This window comes from Camelina sativa, chromosome 7, assembly GCF_030686135.1.
Source record: "Camelina sativa cultivar CO46 ecotype springtype chromosome 7, ASM3068613v1".
NCBI lineage: Eukaryota > Viridiplantae > Streptophyta > Magnoliopsida > Brassicales > Brassicaceae > Camelina > Camelina sativa.
Genome location: NC_141886.1, coordinates 360,006 through 383,514, shown reverse-complemented (window position 1 = coordinate 383,514; position 23,509 = coordinate 360,006). Strand labels below are relative to the sequence as shown.

Below are 23,509 nucleotides of genomic sequence, written 5' to 3'. Positions count from 1 at the left end.
TTTAGCAACGTTATCTCTTCTTTTACCATCTTCTCATATATATATATATATATATATATATCACATGTAACTAAAGAGAGATTTGTTTAAGCTTTGTGCTTGTGTTTTTGTCATTTTCCAAGAAACAGAGAACAAAAAAAGGATCAAGAAGAATGAACACGAAGAACAACGTCGTCGAAGTGTCAACATTTTTGCTGTTCGAAGCATCTGGAGATTCCGAGAGCCATCATCAGGAACATGGCCACGAAGGCGATGATGCGAAAGGTCGTGAAGATCATGGTGATGATGCCGAGTCATGCAGGTGCGAGACGTCAACGAGCCAAAGGACGAGTAGGTCAACTAATCTTGACCCGGTTGGTCAAGAAGAAGAAGAAGAAGCAGAGGTCGCCGGAGAGAATGAGGATCACGATGATGGAGAAGGAGAGGTGAATAGTTATCGGAGATGGCCGGAGAGGACAGACCGTGATTCATCTTTGACGGGAAGTGACGAGAGGTTGATTAGTGAGATTGAAAAGAACCGAATGTTTTGGGAAGCTTGTTTGGCTTCTTAATAGTATTGTTTTGATTGACTTAATTATAGCAACAAAACAAAAATGATACTAGTGATGATGACTAGTATAGTATACAACATAACATTATTTCAGGGTGTGTGTTTAATTTGAATGTATTGATTTAAAATACCTTTGTTAGAGATATTGTGATTTCTCGACATTTTTTCTTCCCTTTTCCCGTTTATATATAGTTTTTTTGTTCAGTTCATCGTACGTAGAATAATCTGATCTGTGCTTTTTATTTTATGTTTATAATAATTTCAACCAAAAAAAGAAAAAACATAGTTTCGTATTTTTACCGTAATAAAATTTATAATTAGTTTTCTAAAACGTTAATACAGGACATATAATTTAATTACGGTAATGGTCCGGTAGTAGTAGTCAACAAAATATTATCGAGCATATTGGGCTAACTAGTAAAGCCCATTCAAATTAAATGGGGAGAAGCAATTGGTAATATATTAAACGTCGCCGTTTTTATGGGAATTGTCTTCCAATTGGTTTTAATATGATTTGGGGGGGTGGGGGCTTTTAGATTCTTCCTTGAACTGGGAACTAAACCTTGTTCGACGAATCTCAGAGCTTTTCGTGTTTCCCTTCGGAAGAAGAAAAGCACTTTTACTTACTATTTGAACCTACAAGGTTTTATTCGAGTCGAAGCTCGTTGGGTTATTTATTAATAAAACTCGAAGCAGGTTTGGAGATTTTGTCGAATCAATCTGTCTGTTAGTTTGATCTGAATTGAATTGAAGGAAGAAGATGACGATGCTGAGGATCCGAAGCAGAGATGGATTGGAGAGAGTGAGCGTAGATGGAGGAGCTCACGTAACAGTCTCCCAACTCAAAACCCTAATCGAAGATCAGCTTCAGATCCCAATCCACAACCAAACCTTATCCACCGATCGCAACCTTCTCCTCGCCAAGTCTCCTTCTGAATTCCTTGCCTTCACCGACATGACCGATCCTAACCTCCCTATCTCCTCTCTCAATCTCTCCCACGGCTCTATCCTCTACCTTGCTTACGAAGGCGAGCGTACCATCCGCGGTGGTCCCGCCGTCACTCCCGCCGGCTCCTTCGGTAAGAAGATGACCGTCGAAGATCTCATCGCTCGTCAGATGCGCGTCGGTCGCCAGGAGACTTCTCACTGCGACTCTGTCTCCTTCGATCGCGGTTGCGCCAATGCTTTCCAGCATTACGTCAACGAGTCCCTCGCCTTCGCTGTCAAACGCGGTGGCTTCATGTACGGGAACGTCTCTGAGGATGGTCAGGTTGAGGTCAATTTCATCTACGAGCCACCGCAGCAGGGCATGGAGGACAACCTCATTCTCATGAGAGATGCTGTTGAGGAGAAGCGTGTGGATGCGATTGCCTTGGGGTTAGGGATGAGGAGGGTTGGGTTCATATTCAACCAGACCGTGACGCAGGACAAGAAGGAGTACACTTTGTCCAACGTTGAGGTGTTGCTTGCGGCTCAGCTTCACGCTGAGAGCGAGTTGAAGGAGTGGGTTACTGCGGTTGTGAAGCTTGAGATCAATGAGGACGGTGGTGCGGATGTCCACTTCGAGGCTTTTCAGATGAGTGATATGTGCGTTAGGTTGTTCAGGGAAGGATGGTTTGAGACGGAGATTGGATCTGATGATGATCCCAAGCTCTCCAAGATGAAGAAAGAGGTTGTTGTTGGTGTCAAGGATCTTAAAGAAGTCGATAATGATTTCTTCCTCGTCGTTGTCAAGATCTTGGATCATCAGGTTCCTTTCTCTTCCCCTTTTATAAATTACAACTATGTTACATTAGCCAGCCATAGGCATCTGATTTAGCTAAGTAGCCAGCCATAGGATGATAAATTGCCAACTATTATGTTTCTGCTTGCCATTGATAGGAAGCACAATTGTTTTGTACTTTAGACTGTTATGAATTTAGAACATTCATGGGTTTTTTTTTGTATGTGTAATTGAGTGAGTATTGTTTGGTTGTTTAACTGCCAGGGATCGCTGTCGTGTACCTTCCCGATAGAGAACCGGAGCATTCAAACAACAATGCGGGCTTTGAAAACACACTTGGAGCGAGCAAAGAGCCTCCCATTTGTGAAGAGGATCTCTGATTTTCATCTTCTTCTCTTTGTTGCCCAGTTTCTAGACGTATCATCAGACGTCCCTGCGTTGGCTGAGTGCGTCCGTCTCCAGTCTCATGTCCCTGAGGGTTATGAGTTGCTCATCGAGTCCATGGCCGCTACTTCTTAGTTTTTCGTCTTTTATCTCTCTTTCTGTATGCCTTGCTCGAGTATCGATCTTGTCACACGTTAGCACTTTTGAGTGAGTGCCTTCGTTCGTAGACCAGACAAGCTTACAAGAGTTTGGCACTTCCTTAGTTTTTTTACAAGTCTGTGTGTTCATATTCTATCCTTCAGATTTTTGTGTACAAGTTTTACTTATTTCTTTAAATTATCTTTTTTTATACGCAATATAAAATGAAGAAAATTTGAAGGAGAAAGGTTTAGAAATGTTAAGGTCTAAATGGGTTTATTCAGTTCAAGTACCATAAAACATGATAAGCTATTATTTTAAAAAAAATCGGGGGATTTGTGAGCGCTCTACCATTTGAGCTACATCCCCTTTCAAAATTTATCGGCTTGTGACTTTACAAATCCACAACAATACAAAATTCACATCGTTAAAAACTTAAATTAACAAAATTGAAAGCAAACTATGGAGATGCGGGGGATCGAACCCCGTGCCTCTCGCATGCAAAGCGAGCGCTCTACCATTTGAGCTACATCCCCAATTTGTTACTAGCATAATTCTAAAAATATCCAAAAACGTTTCGATGTTGGACTTGGACGGTTACTTTGCTTTTCATGACAAAAGACGACAAATTAAGAGGGGACAGCAAACAAAAAATCTTCTTGTCGTCTTCTTCCACTTTTGAAATATTTGTCCGAAAACGTATTAAAATGAAAGTCTCATAGTGGGGAAGACTTGCGTTAAAGCTCGTTCAAACACATTAGTCTGTCCATGTCATTTCTTCTTCTTCTTCTTATTATCATTTATTGTCATTATGAAGGGAGCTAGAGAAGCCTTTTTCTTATATAATTAATTATCATGCTTACAGAAACTTCTCATAAAAAAAAATGATTTACTATATATTTATTTTTTGGTCGTTATATCTATTTTTCAACTCCATTTATTTACTTGGATCCATCTTCAAGTGTCGAAGTTTAATGATTCTTGCAAAACCTGATTAATTGAAATTGAGTTCGATATTCCATTCACAAAACAATAGTGGGAGAAAACGATTAATAAGTGCAAGTTTGATTTATAACTAGATTAGACCCGCGCTATGCCGCGAGATATTTTTTGTAACTATTTTTAGATATATCAAATTATTGATTTTTTTTTGAAATTGGATTAATTGTAAAAATATTGGTTTATCTAATAATAAGATATAACAATGCACTAATAAAATAACAAAATAGAGAAATCTCAAATAGTCTAACTAAACCTAATGTATGTTCTTATTTTTCATTTACCTTTTGTGAGAGATATATTAGTGTAGTTTGAATTTGTGGTATTTTTTTGTTTTGCAGTTTATACAAATGTAACCACATAATTGTTATATAGTCTTTTTTTGTTGTTATAAAATTTATTATTTGTAAAAGTACATAGAAATATTTTTACTTTAGTCTCGTTTTGTGTATTATTTAATATTATTAGGGGCATTTGTAAAAATACCGTTTTGCAAAAATACTTTCTCTTATTGTCCATTTTTAATAATACATTTTTTCAATATACAAAATAACTAAATTATAAACTCTAGACTCTAAATACTAAATCACACTCCTTAAAACTATACCCTAAGGTAAAATAGAGAATCCAAACCTAAAAAAAAAATTACAAATCAATTTAATACATTGTAATTATGCAAAAGAGGACAAAAATGAAAATAACCAAAAAAATGATATTTTTGAGAAGAAGTATTTATAAAAGGGTATTACTAACACTTTTTCATATTATTATACTTATGTTGAATAGCATAGCAATTAGGTTGATTGTCAACGTAATTTTTAAGTCATTGATTTAAAACTAAAATAGAAAACCTTCAATTATGGAACTTAAATATTGTTCAATTTATCATTAGTTGGTGTTCTTATATATAAAATCACTATCAACACTAATCTCAAATTTTATTTTATTTACTTGTTGTGGGAGATATATTAGTGTAGCTTGATTTTATTGTATTATATTTGTAGTTTATACAAATTTAATCACATAATTTTTATATAGTTATTTTGTTCTGAGAGAAGTTATTTACTTCTTTTTTTTTTGTTTTTTTTAAATCTAATTGTTTTGTTTTGTTTGATAATAATCCCATGTAAGTCAATATACACATACATAGTTTTACTTTAGTTTGGTTTGTGTTATTCGTGGTTAATCTTAATTTATATTCTATTTGTAGTATATTATTATTTTATTTGTATTATATTTATATTTGACTAATATTATACTTTACTAATATGATACTTATGTTGAATTGATTTTATTATTATACTTGGTTAACATTAGTATATTTTTATAAATTGGAAATGATTTATTAATTTATTTTAAATTTAAGCTATAATTTTAAACCTTTGTTTTTGGAAAATATTGATACGACATACAATGATTAATATACTTTGTTGATATTATTATATTTTTGAAAATTGTAAATGATTTATTAATGAGAATTTGTTATAAATGCTCTTTTTAAGATACCTTTTTTCAAAAATATCTTTTTTTTTGAACATTTTCATTTTTGTCTTCTTTTACACAATTACAATATGTTAAATTAATTTTTTAATTTTTTTTAGGTTTGGGTTCTTTATTTTTACATTTAGGGTATAGTTTTTAGGGGGTAGGATTTATTATTTGGGTTTAAAGTTTATAATTTTTCATTTTAAATATTAAAAAGGAGTATTTTTGAAAATAGACACCATGAAAGGATATTTTTTAAAAGTGACATAGAAAAAATGGTATTTTTGTAAATTCCCCTTTATTAATTTAGTTTAAATTTAGGCTATAAATTTAAACATTGCTTTCCAAAATTATTGATGATTTTTATTATTTCTTATAATTTAATTGGTTATATAATTTAAATGATGTGTTAGTTCCTAAAAATCTAGAAATAGTGATGTGGAACATGAATTAATTATTATTGGCTGAGAAATATGAGCTGTATTAATGAAATGTTTTTATTGGTAAGCAAATAATCTGATTGTAAGCCCCAATTTCAACTAAAAAGCTGATGTGTTAATATGGGAGAGCAACTATTTCTACTTTTATTACATTTATAATAATAATATCAAGGGTTTGGGAAAGCAAGGAGTGGAAAATGTGAGCACACGTACCAAAGAGACAAAATAGATGACGACAAAACTAAAGAAAGCCTCATATAGACACGCGAATCATATACCTTAGCGTGTTCTCCTTTTGATTATTTATTTATTTTTATTATGTTTACTTTAGTACTAATATTTTATTTTGTTCTTTATACCCCAACAATATTTTGTCATCATGTAACTTTAAGACAAACTGTGAAAATGAAAATTTGTTTGTTCTAGTTTAAATTAACTAGAACATTTTGTGCTAGTGTGTGTATTATATAGTAGAGATCAATACTACATTTTATTGATATACATACTCTTTTTTTTGTTTTCCTTGTTTTCTTATTGTCACTACTCATTAGTAATTTAGTACTAAGAAATAAAATTATGCGTGATATTATTTGCTTGATGGTAGAACCACATAAATCATTTTACTACAACAACAACAACAGCAACAATACTATTAGATAACTAGCGTTACAATTATCTTATAATATATATAAATAATAGTAAATTAAGTTATCTTATTTTGATGTTTGTTATTTCTTTATTCAATGATGTATTTATACTCTTATGTACTACTAATTTGTTCTTGATACAGTCTGTTTTTAGCTACTTGGTAAATATTAACGATTTAATAATGGTTTCAGTAGAAAAATTCACATGCGAAAAAACGAAATGTGAATATGATTATGTAAAGAAATTTTTAAAGCCTTAAAAGAGACTACAGAGTAATTAAAGTCTAATTAACCGGTAATTTTATATGTTTGTTGTTGTACAAATTATACTACTAAGACAGTAAAAATAAAATAAAGAGAGAAGTATTGGGATAAAACAACGGCTGAGATCTACTGTATTGGTCCCATCGGTGGGAGATTCATGGTTCTGATTTGTCAAATCCGAAAGATAGACCAAAAAGCAACAATATTTTGTAAAAAATTAACGTCGTTGGTTGGGCAAAGTTTCTTTTGTTTCTTTTGGGTAGCGAAGCCATCAAAGTAGGACCCGTTCCCATTCCCAAATTCTCTCATTCGTTTAACTTCTTCATGTTTACTACTTCACTAAACCTTTGAATTTATTTTACTTGTGTTAATCTGTTGATTGATGATTTTTTGTTCGGATTCAAACACCCGAAAAAAAACTCTCGTTAAAAAAACCATCACTACATATTTTATATGTTCAATAATCTACTGGGAACGTCCAAATGCATTGAATCGCAGTTAAAAAATTAAGCTAGAGTAGAGAGATGGAGGACGACATCTGGGTCTTGTCTTTTATTTTGACAGAGTTACTGGCGTGTGATGGCCACGCTCTTCGGGTTCACAAGACGACAAAATCCTAAGCCCATTCCCACATTCTACCCCTAATGAGTCCATTTTAGTAATAACCAAAAAAAAAAAGTCATGGATTTGGTTGGAGCGGCTAATTTGTATATTTAACTTTTTTTCCAAAATATATTTTCTCCCGATAAAAATGATTTTTTTTTGTTGGATATATCAACCCGATAAAAGATTTAAAACGACAAGTCAAACAAAACATGCCACATTGCAAATGGCAAGTATATTGATATAAAGACAAGAAAAAAGCAGAAACAAATAACGAGACAACAATTGAGTTAATACAAGAATCGTATAAAGCAGTTGAAAAATGAGGAAATGACAGAAAACGATTATACATCTATATCAGAAGTAGTACTACTAAATAGATAAAATTAATTCTCTACACAGATACATCCCAATTAACGTATTTAAGAAAATAAAATTATAGTACTTTTTTTTTATTTCGTCAAAAAGGAATTTATATAAATGATGAATGGTAATCTATACAAAAAGTTTGTGTTAACCATACAGGAGGACGAAAACATGCCGAATAAAAAGGTTGTGTAGTACATCCGAATTTTGCTAAGACATGAGCTATATTATTACAATTTCTTGGATGTAAACAAATTGTATTAGATCAAAGGATTGTGACCATTGTAATATATCCTGATAAACACCTTCAATCGAAGCAATGTAAGTCGACTTGTTCAGCATCTTGATTAATATCTCGCAATCTCCTTCAAAGACTACCTTTCTTATTTCTTGTATCCACGTTTGTTGCATCGCATTTAACAGAGCTTTACCTTCAGCTTCCAATAGTGATGAAACATACCCCATATTCGATGAACCCCAGCCATTGGAAATGCCACAGTTATCGCGCAAAATCCACCCGCCCTATACCACTTGAGAAAGAGGATCATAGCTTGCATCATAATTGCATTTGAGCATAAATTGAGGTGGTCTTGTCCAATGAGTATGTTTTGGTTTTAAAGACGATGGGGCGACTGGGTTTGAAACAATCCGACACCATTCTCGTACATCCGCTTTAGCACGCTATACTATGTGTTGGATCTTCCGAGTTTTTTTTAAAGATAAATTTATTTTTTGTCTTCCATATATGCTAAAGGACCCAAAATGGTAATAGTTTTGTTTATAATGGAATTTTGTTATCATTTTGAAGTGCAAAAACAGCTTCCAAAAAATTTTCACAAGTGATAGAGAATAAATACAGGGCATGGATAGGGATATTTGCTAATTTTTTTAAAATACAGGACAAATAAAATCGTACTACTATCTTATAAAGATATTTAAAAAAAAAAAAAAGTAAAAAAGAAGGGAGAAGTGGAAAAGCCAAACTTTGAAAGAGAGGGGTCCCCTGAGTGAAGGAGAGGGATGATGTCATCAGCCCAAAATAGAACACGTTTAAGCGAGTAATAGTGGCAATTACTCGTAAATCTTAGAGACGGTACGAGGGTACTTTAGGAATCTCGACTTCTGTTTTTTAATGGCTTTAATTAACCAAAAGAAAACAGCACAACCCTTTTGTCGCCACATGCCATGGCGTTGGTCGCACGCTGGATATCTCTTTTTTATTTTTCTTTGTCACTTTCCTTTAACTAATTTTTTGTGTTTACTATTTTATTTACAAATTTGCATTCACACTCATATAATTAAAACAAAAACCATCATTGATTGATAAAAAAAGAACTTTTGTAGTCTTTTATCTTTTAAATAGTTTAAAGCTGCCTAACCATACTTTTGAATTTTGATTTTTGGTAGTATTTATTATATATCATTAGATGATGAATGATCTTTAAAAGCAACTTTTTATTTTTATTTTCTTTTTCTTTTTAACTCGAATGAATATATAGCTTCTTAGCTTATGGATTCTCTTTTTTACATTCGTTTTTATTTTCCATCACATGGAACCAATTGATCGTATTTTATAATTGTATTTTATACGAGTAGACAACAAAAGTCTAGGAAAAATGCAAAATACCATTTGTTACATTAAGAGCAATCTAAAACTTTATAAATTAATGACTAAAAAAAATTAGAAATTGTTGGTACTAATCTATAAACTTTACATAATCCTGAGAAATTTTCACAAAATGAAACGTGAATAAAAAAAAAAAGAAGAGTAGTTTTACTTTAGGGGAGAGGGGGAAGAAAACAAAAGGGTAGAAAAATAAAAATGGATGGTCAAAAGGAGCACTTATGAGAGAGAGCGTGTCAGGACTGGCGTGCCCCAATTGCCCAATCCTCTCTCTCTCTATCTCTTCTTCCACATTACAGATTACACCGTGGCCTCCCCCTTTTTCTTTGCCTTTTTTTTTTCTTTTTAAATTTACATTTTCTGTATTTCCTAGTTAAAAATAATTAATTAATTCAACTATATAAACAAATAAAATTTTAATCAGCCGATTGAGACCATTAAATTACCTTATCGTCGACAAAGTTAACCCAAAAAAACAATGGATAGTATAAGGGTGGAGAGAGGGACCCAGATACGGAAACAGTAAATAAATAAAAAAGAAAAAGGAAGGAAGAGAGTCGAACCATCATCAGCTCTGCTCTAAATAATAATAATAATACAGTATTCAACGTCTCTCTCTCTCTCTCGAAGGAACGAACCAACCAACCAACCATCAGCTCAGCTCAGCTCTCTCTCTCTCTCTCTATTGTACTTCCGTCTTCCTCTGCTGCATCCCATCTCTCTCTCTCTTTTTTTTCTTTCTCCTGCTCTCTCTCTCTCTCTCTATTTAAATCTCTCTCTTTTTTCCTATTCTGGGTTTCTTTCAAATCCATCCCCCCTTTCTAAAAAAATCTTCTTCTTCTTCTTCCTCTTTCTCCACTGGTAATTATTGGTAATGAGGTCGTCCCTTCATTGATTTTACACACCGAAGATTACAATTTTGCTTCCTGCAGTGTTTCAAGTTTTTTTTTTTTTTTTTTTTTTTTGCGCTGTGGGCGGCTATGGCTGGTGGAAACGAAGTCAACCTCAACGAATGCAAGGTTCTTCTTTCTCTTTTGCTCCTCCTTCTCACAATACACACACACACATACAAAAAAGTCTCCCTTTTTTGTTTTCCTTAGATTTGCTTCTTCCTTGCTCAAATCCCTTTATAATTGAATTGAAGATCATATAGATATATAATTATATACGATTCACCAAACTCACACCTGTACGGACGATTTTTTTTTTTTTAAAGAAGCAAAGAAGGAAGGGGTATAATAAAATCTAAGACGTCCCATCATATCATATCTATCATTCTGATGTTTTTTTTTTTTTTGGGGCTTCTGTCTGTAGAGAATTGTCCCACTCAACACATGGGTCCTCATTTCCAATTTCAAGCTTGCTTACAAAGTCCTCCGCCGTCCTGACGGTTCCTTCAACCGTGATCTCGCCGAGTTTCTCGACCGTAAAGTTCCCGCCAACGCTTTCCCCGTCGACGGCGTCTTCTCCTTTGACCACGTCGACTCTTCCACCAACCTTCTCACCCGTATCTACCAACCTGCTTCCCTCTCTCCCCGCCACCACCACGGTACCCTCGACCTTACCGAACCTCTCAGCACTACCGAGATCGTCCCTGTTCTCATTTTCTTCCACGGTGGCAGCTTCACTCATTCCTCCGCCAACAGCGCCATCTACGACACTTTCTGCCGACGCCTTGTCACCATCTGCGGTGTTGTTGTTGTCTCCGTTGATTACCGAAGATCCCCCGAGCACCGTTACCCTTGCGCTTACGACGATGGTTGGAATGCTCTCAAGTGGGTCAAGTCCAGAGTCTGGCTTCAGAGTGGTCTACACTCCAATGTTTATGTTTATTTGGCTGGAGATAGCTCTGGTGGCAACATCGCTCACAATGTTGCTGTCAGGGCTACCAAAGAAGGTGTCCAAGTCTTGGGTAACATTCTTCTTCATCCTATGTTTGGTGGGCAAGAGAGGACTCCTTCTGAGAGGACCCTTGATGGCAAATACTTTGTTACTATACAAGATCGTGACTGGTATTGGAGGGCTTATCTACCCGAAGGTGAAGACAGAGATCATCCAGCATGTAATCCCTTTGGCCCCAGGGGTCAAAGCCTTAAAGGAGTCAACTTTCCCAAGAGTCTTGTCGTTGTTGCTGGTTTAGATCTTGTTCAGGATTGGCAATTGGCTTATGTGGATGGCCTTAAGAAGACTGGTCTTGATGTCAATCTCTTGTATTTGAAGCAAGCTACCATTGGGTTTTACTTCTTGCCTAACAATGATCACTTTCACTGCCTTATGGAAGAGTTGAATAAGTTTGTGCACTCCATTGACGATTCTCATACCAGCTCAACTCCTTTGCTTCTTACTCCCTAGCAAACAACTCATTACTTGTTGCTGATATATACATTAAGAGAAGAAGAAGAAGCACTAGAGGATCGGTTTGTTTTGCCTGTCTATGATGGGTTTTTGTACAGTTTTCTCAAGTATTGTTTAGTGTTCAGTAGGGCTTTTTGTTTTTGTTTTTGTGTTCCTTGGTCTCCTGAAGCATAATAAGTTGGCTTGTTGTGAGATCTTGGCTGCGCCTCAAGGAAGACCACTTCGGTTATCGCCATCTATCGGTTTAGGGCTAAACCGGGACATGGTACTTTGTTTGCGTACCAGTATGGGTAGACTTTAATTGGTTTCTAGGGTACAGAGGGTAAATTACAAGACAACTAACTTGTCTTCAACATGTTGTGAAAAAACTTATCCTTGGTGTGGATTTGTGTATGTTTATATTTACCTTTTGTGTTCGCATGCTATTAATAGAACGAGCATGTCTTTTGTTGTTGTAATTTCTCACCTTCCTCTTGTGTTAGTTCAAAAGCATTTAAAAGTTTTTTGGCTTACAAAAGTCAAATCTTTTTAGACAAATCTCAACGTCGATCTCCCCAAGCAATTGCTCTATCTTTGCTACAATTGTGAAAAAAATAAAACTAACAAAATAGAGAAAAAAAAATTAAAGATCCAATGGTCTAAGCGAAAACCCTATGGAGACATGTGGCAATGGCATTGGAGTGAAGTATAAAGAGAGAAAGAAGAGGAAATAAGTGTTAGAGAAGAGAAAAGACAAGTGTTGTGTGTGCATTTGAGGCAAAAGCTTCACAATACCAATCCCCCATCCACCCAAAATAAGAAAAAAGCTTACACAACCAAAATTAATATATTAAATAATGATTGGACAAAAATGTCAAAATCATCCATCTTTTTTTTCTTTCTCTCTTTTATATTCCCTTTTTCAATAGTTTTAGTTTTTCCTTGGCATCTTTTGCCTTGTTGCCTCCTTTATGTGCATGTATTTTATTTAGTATTTTTGGAGTTTCCTTGTAGTGGTTATGAACTTTGGGGAGATCAACATGGACCCCTCTTAGAGAAAACAATCTCTTTTGTCTACATATGTTTGTCTCTATATATTTACACATTTCTTTATAAATATACTATTTATAAACAGAGCTTATGTGTGATTGTTTTATTGTATTGTTATTTTTATGGATGTCAAGTGGTAGGGACATTGAAGATTGGAGAAAAGAAAAAGGAAAAAAAAAGCCATTTATTTTCTCTTTTGTTTCAGAGAACATTCATGATACCAAGGATTTCACCATGCTTCTCTTTTTTGGGCTTAGAACTCTCCTTTTCACCTAGTGTCTTTCAATAGCTTGAAAAACAGAGCATTTGTTGCTAAAACACGTTTCTTTGAGAGAAAATCTACCCAGTCATATCACCTTTTTAGCTTTCAAAAAGCAGATCTGAAAAAAGCTTGAGAGATAACAGCAACTTTTCTTTGAACCCTTCCTGCTTTTCTTGTGAAATTTTCTTTTTAGACCGTAAATCATGTCCTCTGCCATAGACAAAGCCTTAATGGCTATGTCTCTTGATGATGAAGATGATGTTCCGTTCGAAATGCCCGACTTACCAGAGTTCTCTTCGTGTGAAAGGAATACAATAAGCTTGGTGGGTAGAACCTTGAACCCATCTCATCAGCCAATGAATCATCTGATCAAAGATATGCCAAGGAAGTGGCAAAAGATTGGAAGAGTGAGGGGAATCGCTCTGTCGAAAGAAAGATTCCAATTCATCTTTAAGTACGAACATGATCTTCAAGAAATCCTCGACAAAGGTGTTCAGACATACAATCAGTGGGCACTGGTTATAGATCGATGGCATGAATTCCCACCTAATAACTATCTGCAATTTATTCCCTTATGGATTCAGATATGGAAGCTACCAATCAATTTCTATACGAAGAAAGCACTGACAGCTTTAGGGGAAATTATTGGACAAGTTTTGGAGGTAGCTTTTGACCCGGATGTGCCTCAATCCCAAGAGTTCATTAGAGTGAAGGTGTTGTTCGATGTCTCAAGACCTCTGAGAAGATCTAAGGCAGTGGTTATCAAGAATGTGGGAACAACTTTGGTAAACTTTGAATATGAGAACATTCAAAAGAGATGTTTTGAATGTCAGAGACTTACTCATGAGAAGGACTTCTGTCCCCTTTTCTTGAATCAACAAGGGGGTTTGGGAGAAGCAACCAGAGTAGGAGGAGAGGCTGTAAAAACCAAAATTCCTTCTGTTTTAAAGCCGTCTGACCCTTTGTTTGGTGTTCTCTCTAAAGAACAAATTGGAACGGATCCAAACTCTGGAAGACCACGCATAGCCGCTGAAGTGTTAGAATGTATGAGGCAGTATCTGAGATTAGGAAACGGGGAGGATCTTTTGGTAAAGCAAGAGAGAGTTAAAAAAACAGTGGGAGAGGTGGAGAAAGATCCTATAGGGAAGAAATCTATTCTACGATTAGAACCTCCTCCGATTTTTCATCCAGAGGTTAACAAAGGAAAAGGGTTTGTATTTGGCTTTGAAAATCCCTATCCCTCCCTGAGTATAGACAGGTCCATTACTGCAAAAGTGGTCCCTAGCAGCTCAGTGCCAACCGGTCTGGAAGATAGAAATTGGCCTTTGGAGCACATAGATTCTGGTTCAAGTGCACCAAGAGGTAATTTTCTAACTCTTTCCCAACCTTTTCAAGTCAGTCCGACGGTTTATAGGACTGGCTCTTTTGAGGCTGGAACTTCCGGGACTGGCTTGAAAAAACCAAAGCCAAGAAAGAGACCTACCAAGTTCATAAGGAACTTCAAGCCTAAACCTCCTTCGCAGTCTCAGAGCAACACTAGTTTAAATTTGGGTTTAACCATTGGGGTTAAAGAGAAGAGGAAAGCAGATATTGTGGGAACAAGCACTGCTAAATCAACAAAGCTTAATCCCAAGGAGGTGATCCCAAAGGGGGGGATTGCCTACATCCCGATGAGCATAATGAGCTGGAATTTTCAGGGCTTGGGACGGTTTCAAGACTTGGCGATTCTCCGTCTCAAAGAAATGCGTAAGAAACATTTCCCAGAGATGCTTTTTTTGATGGAAACTATGAATAAGAGGGATATTTTAGTAGACCTGCAAGAATGGTTAGGATATGATAGAGTCTTTACAGTCGACCCCATTGGAAAATGTGGAGGACAAGCTCTATTTTGGAAAAGTAGTATAAAGCTGGACTTCATATTTTTTGATAAGAACATGCTGGATGTTCAAGTTCAGTACAGAGCCTTAAACTTTTATGTTTCGTGTGTCTATGGTAACCCGAACAAGAACAACAGAAGTGAAGTTTGGGAAAGATTAACTAGGGTGGGCATTGGAAGGAGAGATAGATGGTGTATTCTTGGATACTTCAATGAGATTTTGCACAATGGGGAAAAATTAGGCGGCCCAAGAAGAAGTGATGCATCATTCAAACCTTTCTCTGATATGTTAAATGCTTGTGATATGGCAGAACTTCCTAGTCAAGGTAACAAATTTACTTGGGCAGGTAAAAGGGGAGACATGTGGATCCAAAGTAGATTGGACAGAGCTTTTGAAAATAGTGAGTGGTTTGTTCAGTTCCCAGCCTCTAATCAAGCTTTCTTAGACATGAGAGGATCAGATCATAGACCAGTTCTAGTGAAATTAATGTCTTCTCAGCAATCATACAAGGGTCAGTTTAGGTTTGACAATCATTTTATGCGCAAAAATGGTGTTAAAGAAGCTATTTTGAAAGCATGGTCTTCTAAGAGAACAAGGGTTAATCTATCGGTGGTTGATAAACTTCGTGAGTGCAGAAAAGCTCTTAGCTCCTGGAAAAAAAAAGAATTCCATGAATGCCTTTGATAAAATTAAACAGATTGAGGTAGCTTTGGAGAAAGAACAGTCAGATAGGTGGTCAAACTTTCAGAAAATCCGTATACTAAAGAGAGAGCTTGCTTTGGCTTACATAGAAGAGGAAAAGTTTTGGCATCAGAAAAGCAGGCAAAAATGGCTTCGAAGTGGTGATCGTAATTCGAAGTTCTTCCATGCTTCAGTCATTTTAAACAGAGCCCGGAAAAGGATAGAAAAACTCAAAGATGTCAATGGTGTTTTCCAGAAGTCTGAAGCTGCAAAAGGGGAAGTTGCCTCTGCTTATTTCACAAACATGTTTAAGTCTTCCAACCCAGTTCCTTTTCAAGAGTGGTTTTCTGGTTTCAAATCGAGAGTTACAGAGGTAATGAACAAAGGTTTGATTAAGAAGGTCTCTGCAAAGGAAATAAAAAATTCAACTTTCTCAATCAAAGCATCAAGTGCTCCTGGACCTGATGGTATGTCGGCTCTCTTTTTTCAACACTATTGGAACACAGTTGGACCACAAGTCATCGAGGAGATTCGTAAATTCTTTGTAGAAGGAACCGTGCCCTCAGATTGGAACTACACTCACTTGTGTTTGATCCCAAAAACACACCATCCTACCGAAATGGTAAACCTGAGACCAATAAGTCTTTGTTCTGTTTTATACAAGATTATCTCAAAGATTTTGGTTTTTAGGCTTCAACCTCTTCTGCCTTTGTTAGTCTCTGAAACACAAACGGCTTTTGTTTCCGATAGACTTATATCAGATAACATTTTGGTAGCTCATGAACTGGTGCATAGTTTGAGAGTTCATCCTCGTATCTCATCTGAATTCATGGCTATTAAAACTGACATGTCTAAGGCCTATGATAGAGTCGAATGGAGCTACATATGATCTTTGCTTTTGGCAATGGGCTTTCACAGCTTTTGGATTGAATGGGTGATGAAGTGTGTGTCAACAGTTACGTATTCAGTCCTCATCAATGACCAACGCTATGGTATGATCTCCCCTCAAAGTGGATTGAGACAAGGAGACCCTTTATCTCCATTCATGTTTGTGTTATGCACCGAAGGCCTTACTCATCTTCTGAACTCAGCACAAGTGGTAGGGGATGTAGAAGGCATCTCTTTCTCTGATCAAGGGCCTACAGTAAATCATTTGTTGTTTTGTCGATGACAGTTTGTTTCTATGTAAGGCTTCCTTGGAACAAGCGGATTCAATCAAACAGATCTTAACTAGATATGGTGCTGCAACCGGTCAGATCATCAATCTAGCAAAATCATCTATCACTTTTGGCTCAAAGGTAAATGATCTGATAAAGGTGTCAATTCAAGAAAATTTGGGGATTTTCAATGAAGGTGGATCGAGTACTTATCTAGGTCTCCCTGACTTCTTCAGTGGTTCAAAAGTGGATATGCTTAGTTATCTTAAGGATAGAGTCAAAGGGAAGATGTCAGGTTGGTACTCTCAGCATTTATCTCAGGGTGGCAAGGAAATGCTCTTGAAATCAGTAGCTCTAGCAATGCCAATCTTTGTTGTGTCGTGTTTTAAATTACCGGTGACAACGTGTGATAATCTAGCCAGTGCTATGGCAGAATTCTGGTGGAGCTCCAATGAGCATTCAAGGAAAATACAATTGTTGAGCTGGGAGAATTATGTCTACCAAAACAGAATGGTGGTTTGGGATTCAAGGACTTAAAAACTTTCAACCAAGCATTGTTAGCTAAACAAGCTTGGAGGCTTCTCCAAGATGAAGAATGTCTGCTTTCCAAGCTATTGAAAAGCGAACCTGTCATCAAGACCATCTTTCGGTTGGAGAAGTATTTTGTATGGAAGGGAGCTCTTACAAAAAGGTTTGGAGAAAAAAGTTGGTGATGGAGCCTCGATGTTTGTTTGGACAGAACCTTGGATTGAAGACAATGGTAGGAGAGCTCCATGGAGGAAAAACACTTTCTTTGATGTAAGTTTGCGAGTTTCAGCTTTGATTGATCCTAATACAGGAAGTTGGAATCCCGACGTACTGGAGGAGCATTTTTTTCCCCAAGACATTGACAGAATAAAAGTCTTTCAGCCTGTTAGAGATCATAAGGATTTTCATGTATGGAAACACAACAAAAGTGGTGACTACTCAGTTAAGTCTGGGTATTGGTGCGCGAATCAAGAGAATAAATCTCAAGTAAGCAGAGAATCTGAAGTTCAACCTTCTCTCAATGGGATTAAAGCAGAGGTGTGGAGTATCCTTACTAATTCAAAAATCAAAATTTTCCTATGGAAAGTTTTGAGTGGGGCTTTACCAGTGGCTATGTCTCTCAAAAGTCGAGGAGTGATGGGAGATGAAAGATGCCAAGTGTGTGGGGAAGAAGGAGAGACTATCAATCATATTCTCTTCAAATGTCATTATGCTAGACAAGTATGGGCTCTGTCAGATTATCCTACTCCGGAAAGTGGTTTCCAAAATGGTTCTGTTTTCTCCAATGTGTACCATCTTTTACAAAACAGAAATAATGCGAGGTGGCCAACAGAACTGAGGAAAAGGTTCCCATGGATTGTCTGGAGAATTTGAAAAAACAGAAACTCTCTCTGCTTTGATGGTAAATCGTTCTCTCCCCTTGAAACTAATGAGAAGATCACGGAGGGCGCTGAAGAATGGTTTGCAGCTCAGGTCTTGGACAATGAGGATAGCGATCGGAGGCAACAGAACAGTGATGATCAACCGATGATCGACCATGGAGAGTTATCAGTTTCGTGGTCTAGACCTCAAGAATCCTGGGTCAAATGTAATGTAGGTTTCTCCTGGTCAAATAGGAATATGATTGCAGGAGGAGCTTGGGTGGTTAGAAACGACGAAGGAATCGTTTTGTTGCACATCATAAGGGCTTTCTCTAATTTAAGAGACAAAGACGAAGGGGGTTTCAGAGTTTTGGAATGGGCGATGAAAAGCATGGTAAGTCATGGGATGAGTAATGTGATCTTTGCCATTCAAAATAAAACTTTGGTTGGAGCTTTAAAGAGACCAAGAGCATGGCCATCTTTTAGATTTCAGGCCATGGAACTAAACAAAATCGTAGAACAGATTAGTGGTTGGGTTTTGGAGGTTGAGATGGAGAAAGCTAATAGAGGTGCGGGTCTCATCGCTCAAAGCGTCACTCGAGACTCAAGGATGCAATCATATGTTATAGTCTCATATCCTCAGTGGCTTCATTTAGTATTTGAAGAAGAGACCCTCTTATCCTCAGCTTGCTAAATAGGGTTTTGGAAAGGGAATGGATTTTTTGATGGTTGGTACATGTTTGAATTAGTGTCTAACCATGATCGGGAGTTTGGAAATTTACCTGTAATTTTTGGTGGTTCTCATAACCTTGTAAAGTCAGGTGTATGCATAGGTATATTATATCTAATAAAAAAAATTAGTTGACAAAAAAAAAAATCTCTTTTGTTTAATTTATGGTCTTCTTTTTTTAAAAAATAAATAATAATCATAGAGGGAGGATATAAATAAACATCTACAGGTAACTTCTTACTCTGAATATGATTTTCTTTTTCCGATTAACATTGACTTTTTTAGTCCTAGCATCTTTCAAAATTTAACTTTTTTTTTTAAATCTTGTCAAAGTATTTATGACCAAACTTTGGGTCATTGATGCGTGTGTGACAAAGACTCTCGTTTGTCTTGTAATGAATTTTGTCTTGGCAATTTACTTGGGGATAGTGTCTCTTGGACTAGATGAATATCTGTACTATGCACGGGTTTATTGCTTACCGTTTTTTAACAATTATGCTAGTAATTTGTTCTTTTTTATTTATTTTTGGTTTTTTTAACTGTTGAAATTTTGAAAAATATATTTTTGACATTGATTTTTTTTAATACTTCAAATAGGTTTTCTCATTTTGTAATTGAATTATTAGATATATGGATGAACAACTTTATTTTGAGAGATTTAAACATACTATAATTCTTGTTTAAAACTTCTAAAGAAATATTTCAAATGAAAGCTTGATCTAAATATGCATATTTTGTTACAAAGAGATTTTTGGTTGAATAAATTTTACATTCATTCAAAAGTAGCATAAGTATTTAGATAACTTCATACTTAAGTTTCTCAATTATATACTATGAAACATTAATATTTTTTTTTATCAAGAATTGCAGCTTGGCTAACTCTTTTATAGATATAATTAAGATAGACAGTTTCCTTTTATGTTAGCTCTTCTATTTCTTGAATATAACTCTTAATTTTTTTTGTAATAATAATTTCATTTAATTTTCTTTTTGACAACTTCTAAATATTAGAATATGAAAACCCCCTTCTTCTTTGTCTTTGTATTTTTCTAACTAACATTCTACCGTTTAATTCAATTATCTTCCATTTGATAGTGAAGAAAACCCCAATCTTCATCATCTATAAAATTTTATTTCTTTTGGGACAAACTTTCATGAATTTTTTTATATTATTAAAAAATATCTCGATGATTACTACAACTCTTCAAAATATTGATGAAATAACGCCTAAAACGATACATTCATGGTTTACGCCAAGAGGAAGAAGTGACTCTTTGATTAACTCCTCGTACCCTTTTATCTTTTAGTGATGCATGTACTTTCTTGGGACATGTTCTAAGCCTCTCTAAATCTCTTATGTGAATATTAAAACTGTTTTTGGGATATATATATATATATATATATATATATATCAATACATAAGATGTTTCATATTCTTTTTATTTTAGCTTTGTTTGCTTTTAATGATCATAGACATATATCACTCTTTCCAGTGCTAACTTGTCACTCAAATAAAGAGAGTTAGCCAACTTTTATAGTATATCTTTGCTTATGAGAAATTAATTTATGTTTATTGCTTGGAAAATAATTTTGGATTTTTCATTTTTGGACCAGAGCATCGCTCCCGTTTATTTTTGTTGTCTTTAATTCTGACAAAAAAGTCTTAAATATGTTTGGTGATTTATCAACATCTTCTGATATCTCCATAATTCATTAATTTGTCGTTTACACTAAGATTCTTTCTTTTGTCAATGGATTGGCTTTGGCGTTTGTAGACTAGATTCAATGCTTTAGATTCAAGATTACAAAATTTATTATATTCATCATCTAACTAACTTTGAGCTTAAAGGTATGGGTATGAGGAATCTTTAATTTTCCTTCAAAAGGTATCAAGAATATAGCTTTTGTGTATGACTACTTTTTTGTTTTTCTTCCATCTAGTTCACATTATAAGTTACTCTATCTGTGTCACAAAGATTGATGTTTTGACACTTTTACACATATTAAGAAAAATTTTAGTTTTTATTTATAAATTAATTTATAATTACTTTTTGGTAGAGAGAGAAAATATAAACCAATAACAATTCAAAAATTTTAAATATTTTCAATAATTACTTCTTGAAGTTTACAAAACATCAATTTTTGTGGGACAAAAAAAATCTCAAAACATCAATCTTTGTAAGACAGAGGAGTAATAGACTGCGGTGCGTTTGGTAGTGGCAGTTAGAATAACATATCAGATGTTGAATGAGGAAGTGTCGATCATGTTATTTGGGAAGAAAAGAAAGAAGGAAAAAAATTTAAATTTATTACTGGTGGATAAATAAATTGATGAACGTTTACAATTATTTATACGAAGATATAACAATGATCGATGTGCATATATATTCTAATAAACCAAACTCGATCAAACCATGTCGTAGATATCTAAAAAAATTGTATCTAAGAAATCAATCAGCAAATTAAACCAGTATTATATATTATATGTTTTGGCTTCTTTTTTTTGGTGGACACAAAATAATAATATAGCTAAACTGATCATATAGATATTTTTTGTTGATCTCATATTGAATTATTTTTTGTAAACTCAAATTGGACCATGACTTTGTTTTGGTAGGTTTTTCATTAAAAATGATTAGAGAATCACATAATTTAATTAAATTAACCTATAGTTTCAATTTATCTAAATGACCATTATACCCTTTGATCGATCACTTAAAACTAACTGGGTCGGGACGCGGATCCTCTCTGACCCGAAAATAGAAGAAAAAAAATTTGCGGATCTGTTTGTTCTCCAGATTAATAATTTTCGGATCATGTATATTATTTGATTCAATTATAGTTAAACACAACCAAACAGAGGTATAATCCCTATAAATAAGGAAACTGGTATCAGAGTATTTAATGGCTTCAGTAATATCAAATATTAATTACTACCATACTTAATCCCTATAATTATTACGAATATTAATAATAATGAGAAATCTTTAATACTTATCAATTGTGACTTTGTTGCTTCCAAAATAATCAATAGATTAAATCCGAAATTGTATATATATGTAAACTTATTTGATTTGCTTTTATATTGTGAGATATTTACGAAAACAACAAATCAACTTAATACAATTAAATAAAAACAAATCATCATTTAGTTTAGATTTTTTAATATTTCCTTAACGAAATTATAGTAATTAATTATGATTAGTATAGATGGAAAAAATAAAAACCGCAGAAATTATATATATATGTAAAGTTGTAAACTAATTACAGAAAATGTGTATTGTATATCCCACATCGACTAAATATTTTGGAATATAGTTCATAATCACTATAAATATATGACTAATATGTTTTGAGTACAAATGAGCAGGAAACTTGATTTATCAGGTATCCAAATTTAACAGTTTAATTTGGTTCTATATTTGAGCATATTTAAACTTTTAAAAAGTAAACATATTATAATATATTTACATTTTTAAAAAAATTTAAGAGATTATAAATATTTAAATTTTTATAGACTGTTTAAATTATTATAAATATTTGAACTCCGTCGAAAGTTTAAAATATTATAATATACTTAAGTCTATAAAATATTTAAGTAATATTAATATTTTCACTCTTAAAAATTTTAAAATATAAAAAATTTTGAGTTAAACCCGTTAAAACATGTATTTTTATCAAACTATAAATTAAATTGGTTTTTTTCAATTTTGCTGAGATTTGTTATATCGAATATTAACTTCTAAATGATAACCTAAATATATTTAATCTCACTATAAATACAATGGTTTCCTAACCATTTAAATATCTCACACTAAAATTAAACAAGTAACTTCTCCTCTTTCGACGACAAACCAAAATAAAGAAAACTCATCCTCTTACAAAACTACTATCCGATATTGCGGTGTGTCTATCATGTTACAAAATTACTATCCGATATTGCGGAGTATCTATTCTCTTACAAAACTACTATCCAATATTGCGGTATGTATGTTTTCGTGAAAAGGTACATTTTACAAACTACTTACTCTATTAGAATTTCCAATTTACTATATAACCCCAAATATACAAATAAACACTATATAAACAAGGAAAATAAGTCAAAATAAAAAATTACATTACAAAAATACAAATTACAAAAAAAGTAATTAACAAAATATATAATTCCGTGCTGTAGCAGGGGTAACACCTAGTATAAGTCTATTTCAGTAGTATTCTATTTCAATTTTTTGTATAACCAAGAGAACATAAAAATGACAAAACATCAACCAAAATGGAAACAAAATATCCCATTAACACTTGAGAACAAAATAAGATGATTATAGAAAAGAAGAAAAAAGGTAAGAGTTGAGAAAGGAGGTAGAGAGGGAAATATAATAAAAGAAATCAGAGACTAATAATGTTAAGGAGAAGATAAAAGAGCAGAGCTACTCTGAATGGAAAGTGTAGTAGATGGTGCAGAGATTTCATGGAAATGGAAGAAAAATATAAAAACGAGAGAGAGAGAGAGAAGAGACAAAACACAAAAGCATTAGACAACGATGCGTTTGTCTTTATTAGCTTAGCCTTAGCCTAGTAAACCCCTAGAGATTCAAGGAATAAGACACGAGAGATAAGACCTTTTTCATCCCCTCGAAAATCCCAAACTCCATTAATACATCTCTCTCTCTCTCTCTCTCTCTCTCTCTCTCTCTCTCTCTCTCTCTCTCTCTCTCTCATACTGTATTACTTTGCATTCATCATCATCAACTCGTCATTCAGATTTTCAGAGGGATCCGTCCAGAGTAGTGGAGACTATTATGCCGTT

General features: G+C 34.4%; 5 protein-coding genes and 1 non-coding gene across 6 annotated transcripts; 5 read left to right on the top strand and 1 right to left on the bottom strand.

Annotated features, from left to right (window-relative positions):
• On the top strand, positions 1-754 carry LOC104699583 (uncharacterized). The gene has a single exon (XM_010414909.3). It carries the CDS (start codon positions 153-155, stop codon positions 549-551), a length of 399 nt encoding a protein of 132 aa, XP_010413211.1. The 5' UTR covers positions 1-152; the 3' UTR covers positions 552-754.
• A 125-nt stretch (positions 755-879) lies between these two features.
• Positions 880-3,042, top strand: LOC104699582 (NPL4-like protein B). Its single transcript, XM_087459165.1, has 2 exons — positions 880-2,300; positions 2,538-3,042. Exons 1-2 carry the CDS (start codon positions 1,311-1,313, stop codon positions 2,790-2,792), a joined length of 1,245 nt encoding a protein of 414 aa, XP_087315291.1. The 5' UTR covers positions 880-1,310; the 3' UTR covers positions 2,793-3,042.
• Positions 3,043-3,258: 216 nt separating this feature from the next.
• Positions 3,259-3,331, bottom strand: TRNAA-UGC (transfer RNA alanine (anticodon UGC)). The gene has a single exon. It is a non-coding gene; the product is annotated as a tRNA-Ala (tRNA).
• A 6,451-nt stretch (positions 3,332-9,782) lies between these two features.
• Positions 9,783-12,036, top strand: LOC104699580 (gibberellin receptor GID1B). Its single transcript, XM_010414907.3, has 2 exons — positions 9,783-10,242; positions 10,538-12,036. The coding sequence occupies exons 1-2, from the start codon at positions 10,204-10,206 to the stop codon at positions 11,573-11,575; spliced, it is 1,077 nt and encodes a 358-aa protein (XP_010413209.1). The 5' UTR covers positions 9,783-10,203; the 3' UTR covers positions 11,576-12,036.
• Positions 12,037-13,072: 1,036 nt separating this feature from the next.
• LOC147940681 (uncharacterized) lies at positions 13,073-16,316 on the top strand. The gene is made up of 2 exons (XM_087457260.1): positions 13,073-15,343; positions 15,444-16,316. The coding sequence occupies exons 1-2, from the start codon at positions 13,073-13,075 to the stop codon at positions 16,314-16,316; spliced, it is 3,144 nt and encodes a 1,047-aa protein (XP_087313386.1).
• Positions 16,317-17,307: 991 nt separating this feature from the next.
• Positions 17,308-18,666, top strand: LOC104704124 (uncharacterized). Its single transcript, XM_010420256.2, has 2 exons — positions 17,308-17,900; positions 17,994-18,666. The coding sequence occupies exons 1-2, from the start codon at positions 17,308-17,310 to the stop codon at positions 18,664-18,666; spliced, it is 1,266 nt and encodes a 421-aa protein (XP_010418558.1).
• Positions 18,667-23,509: the final 4,843 nt, after the last annotated feature.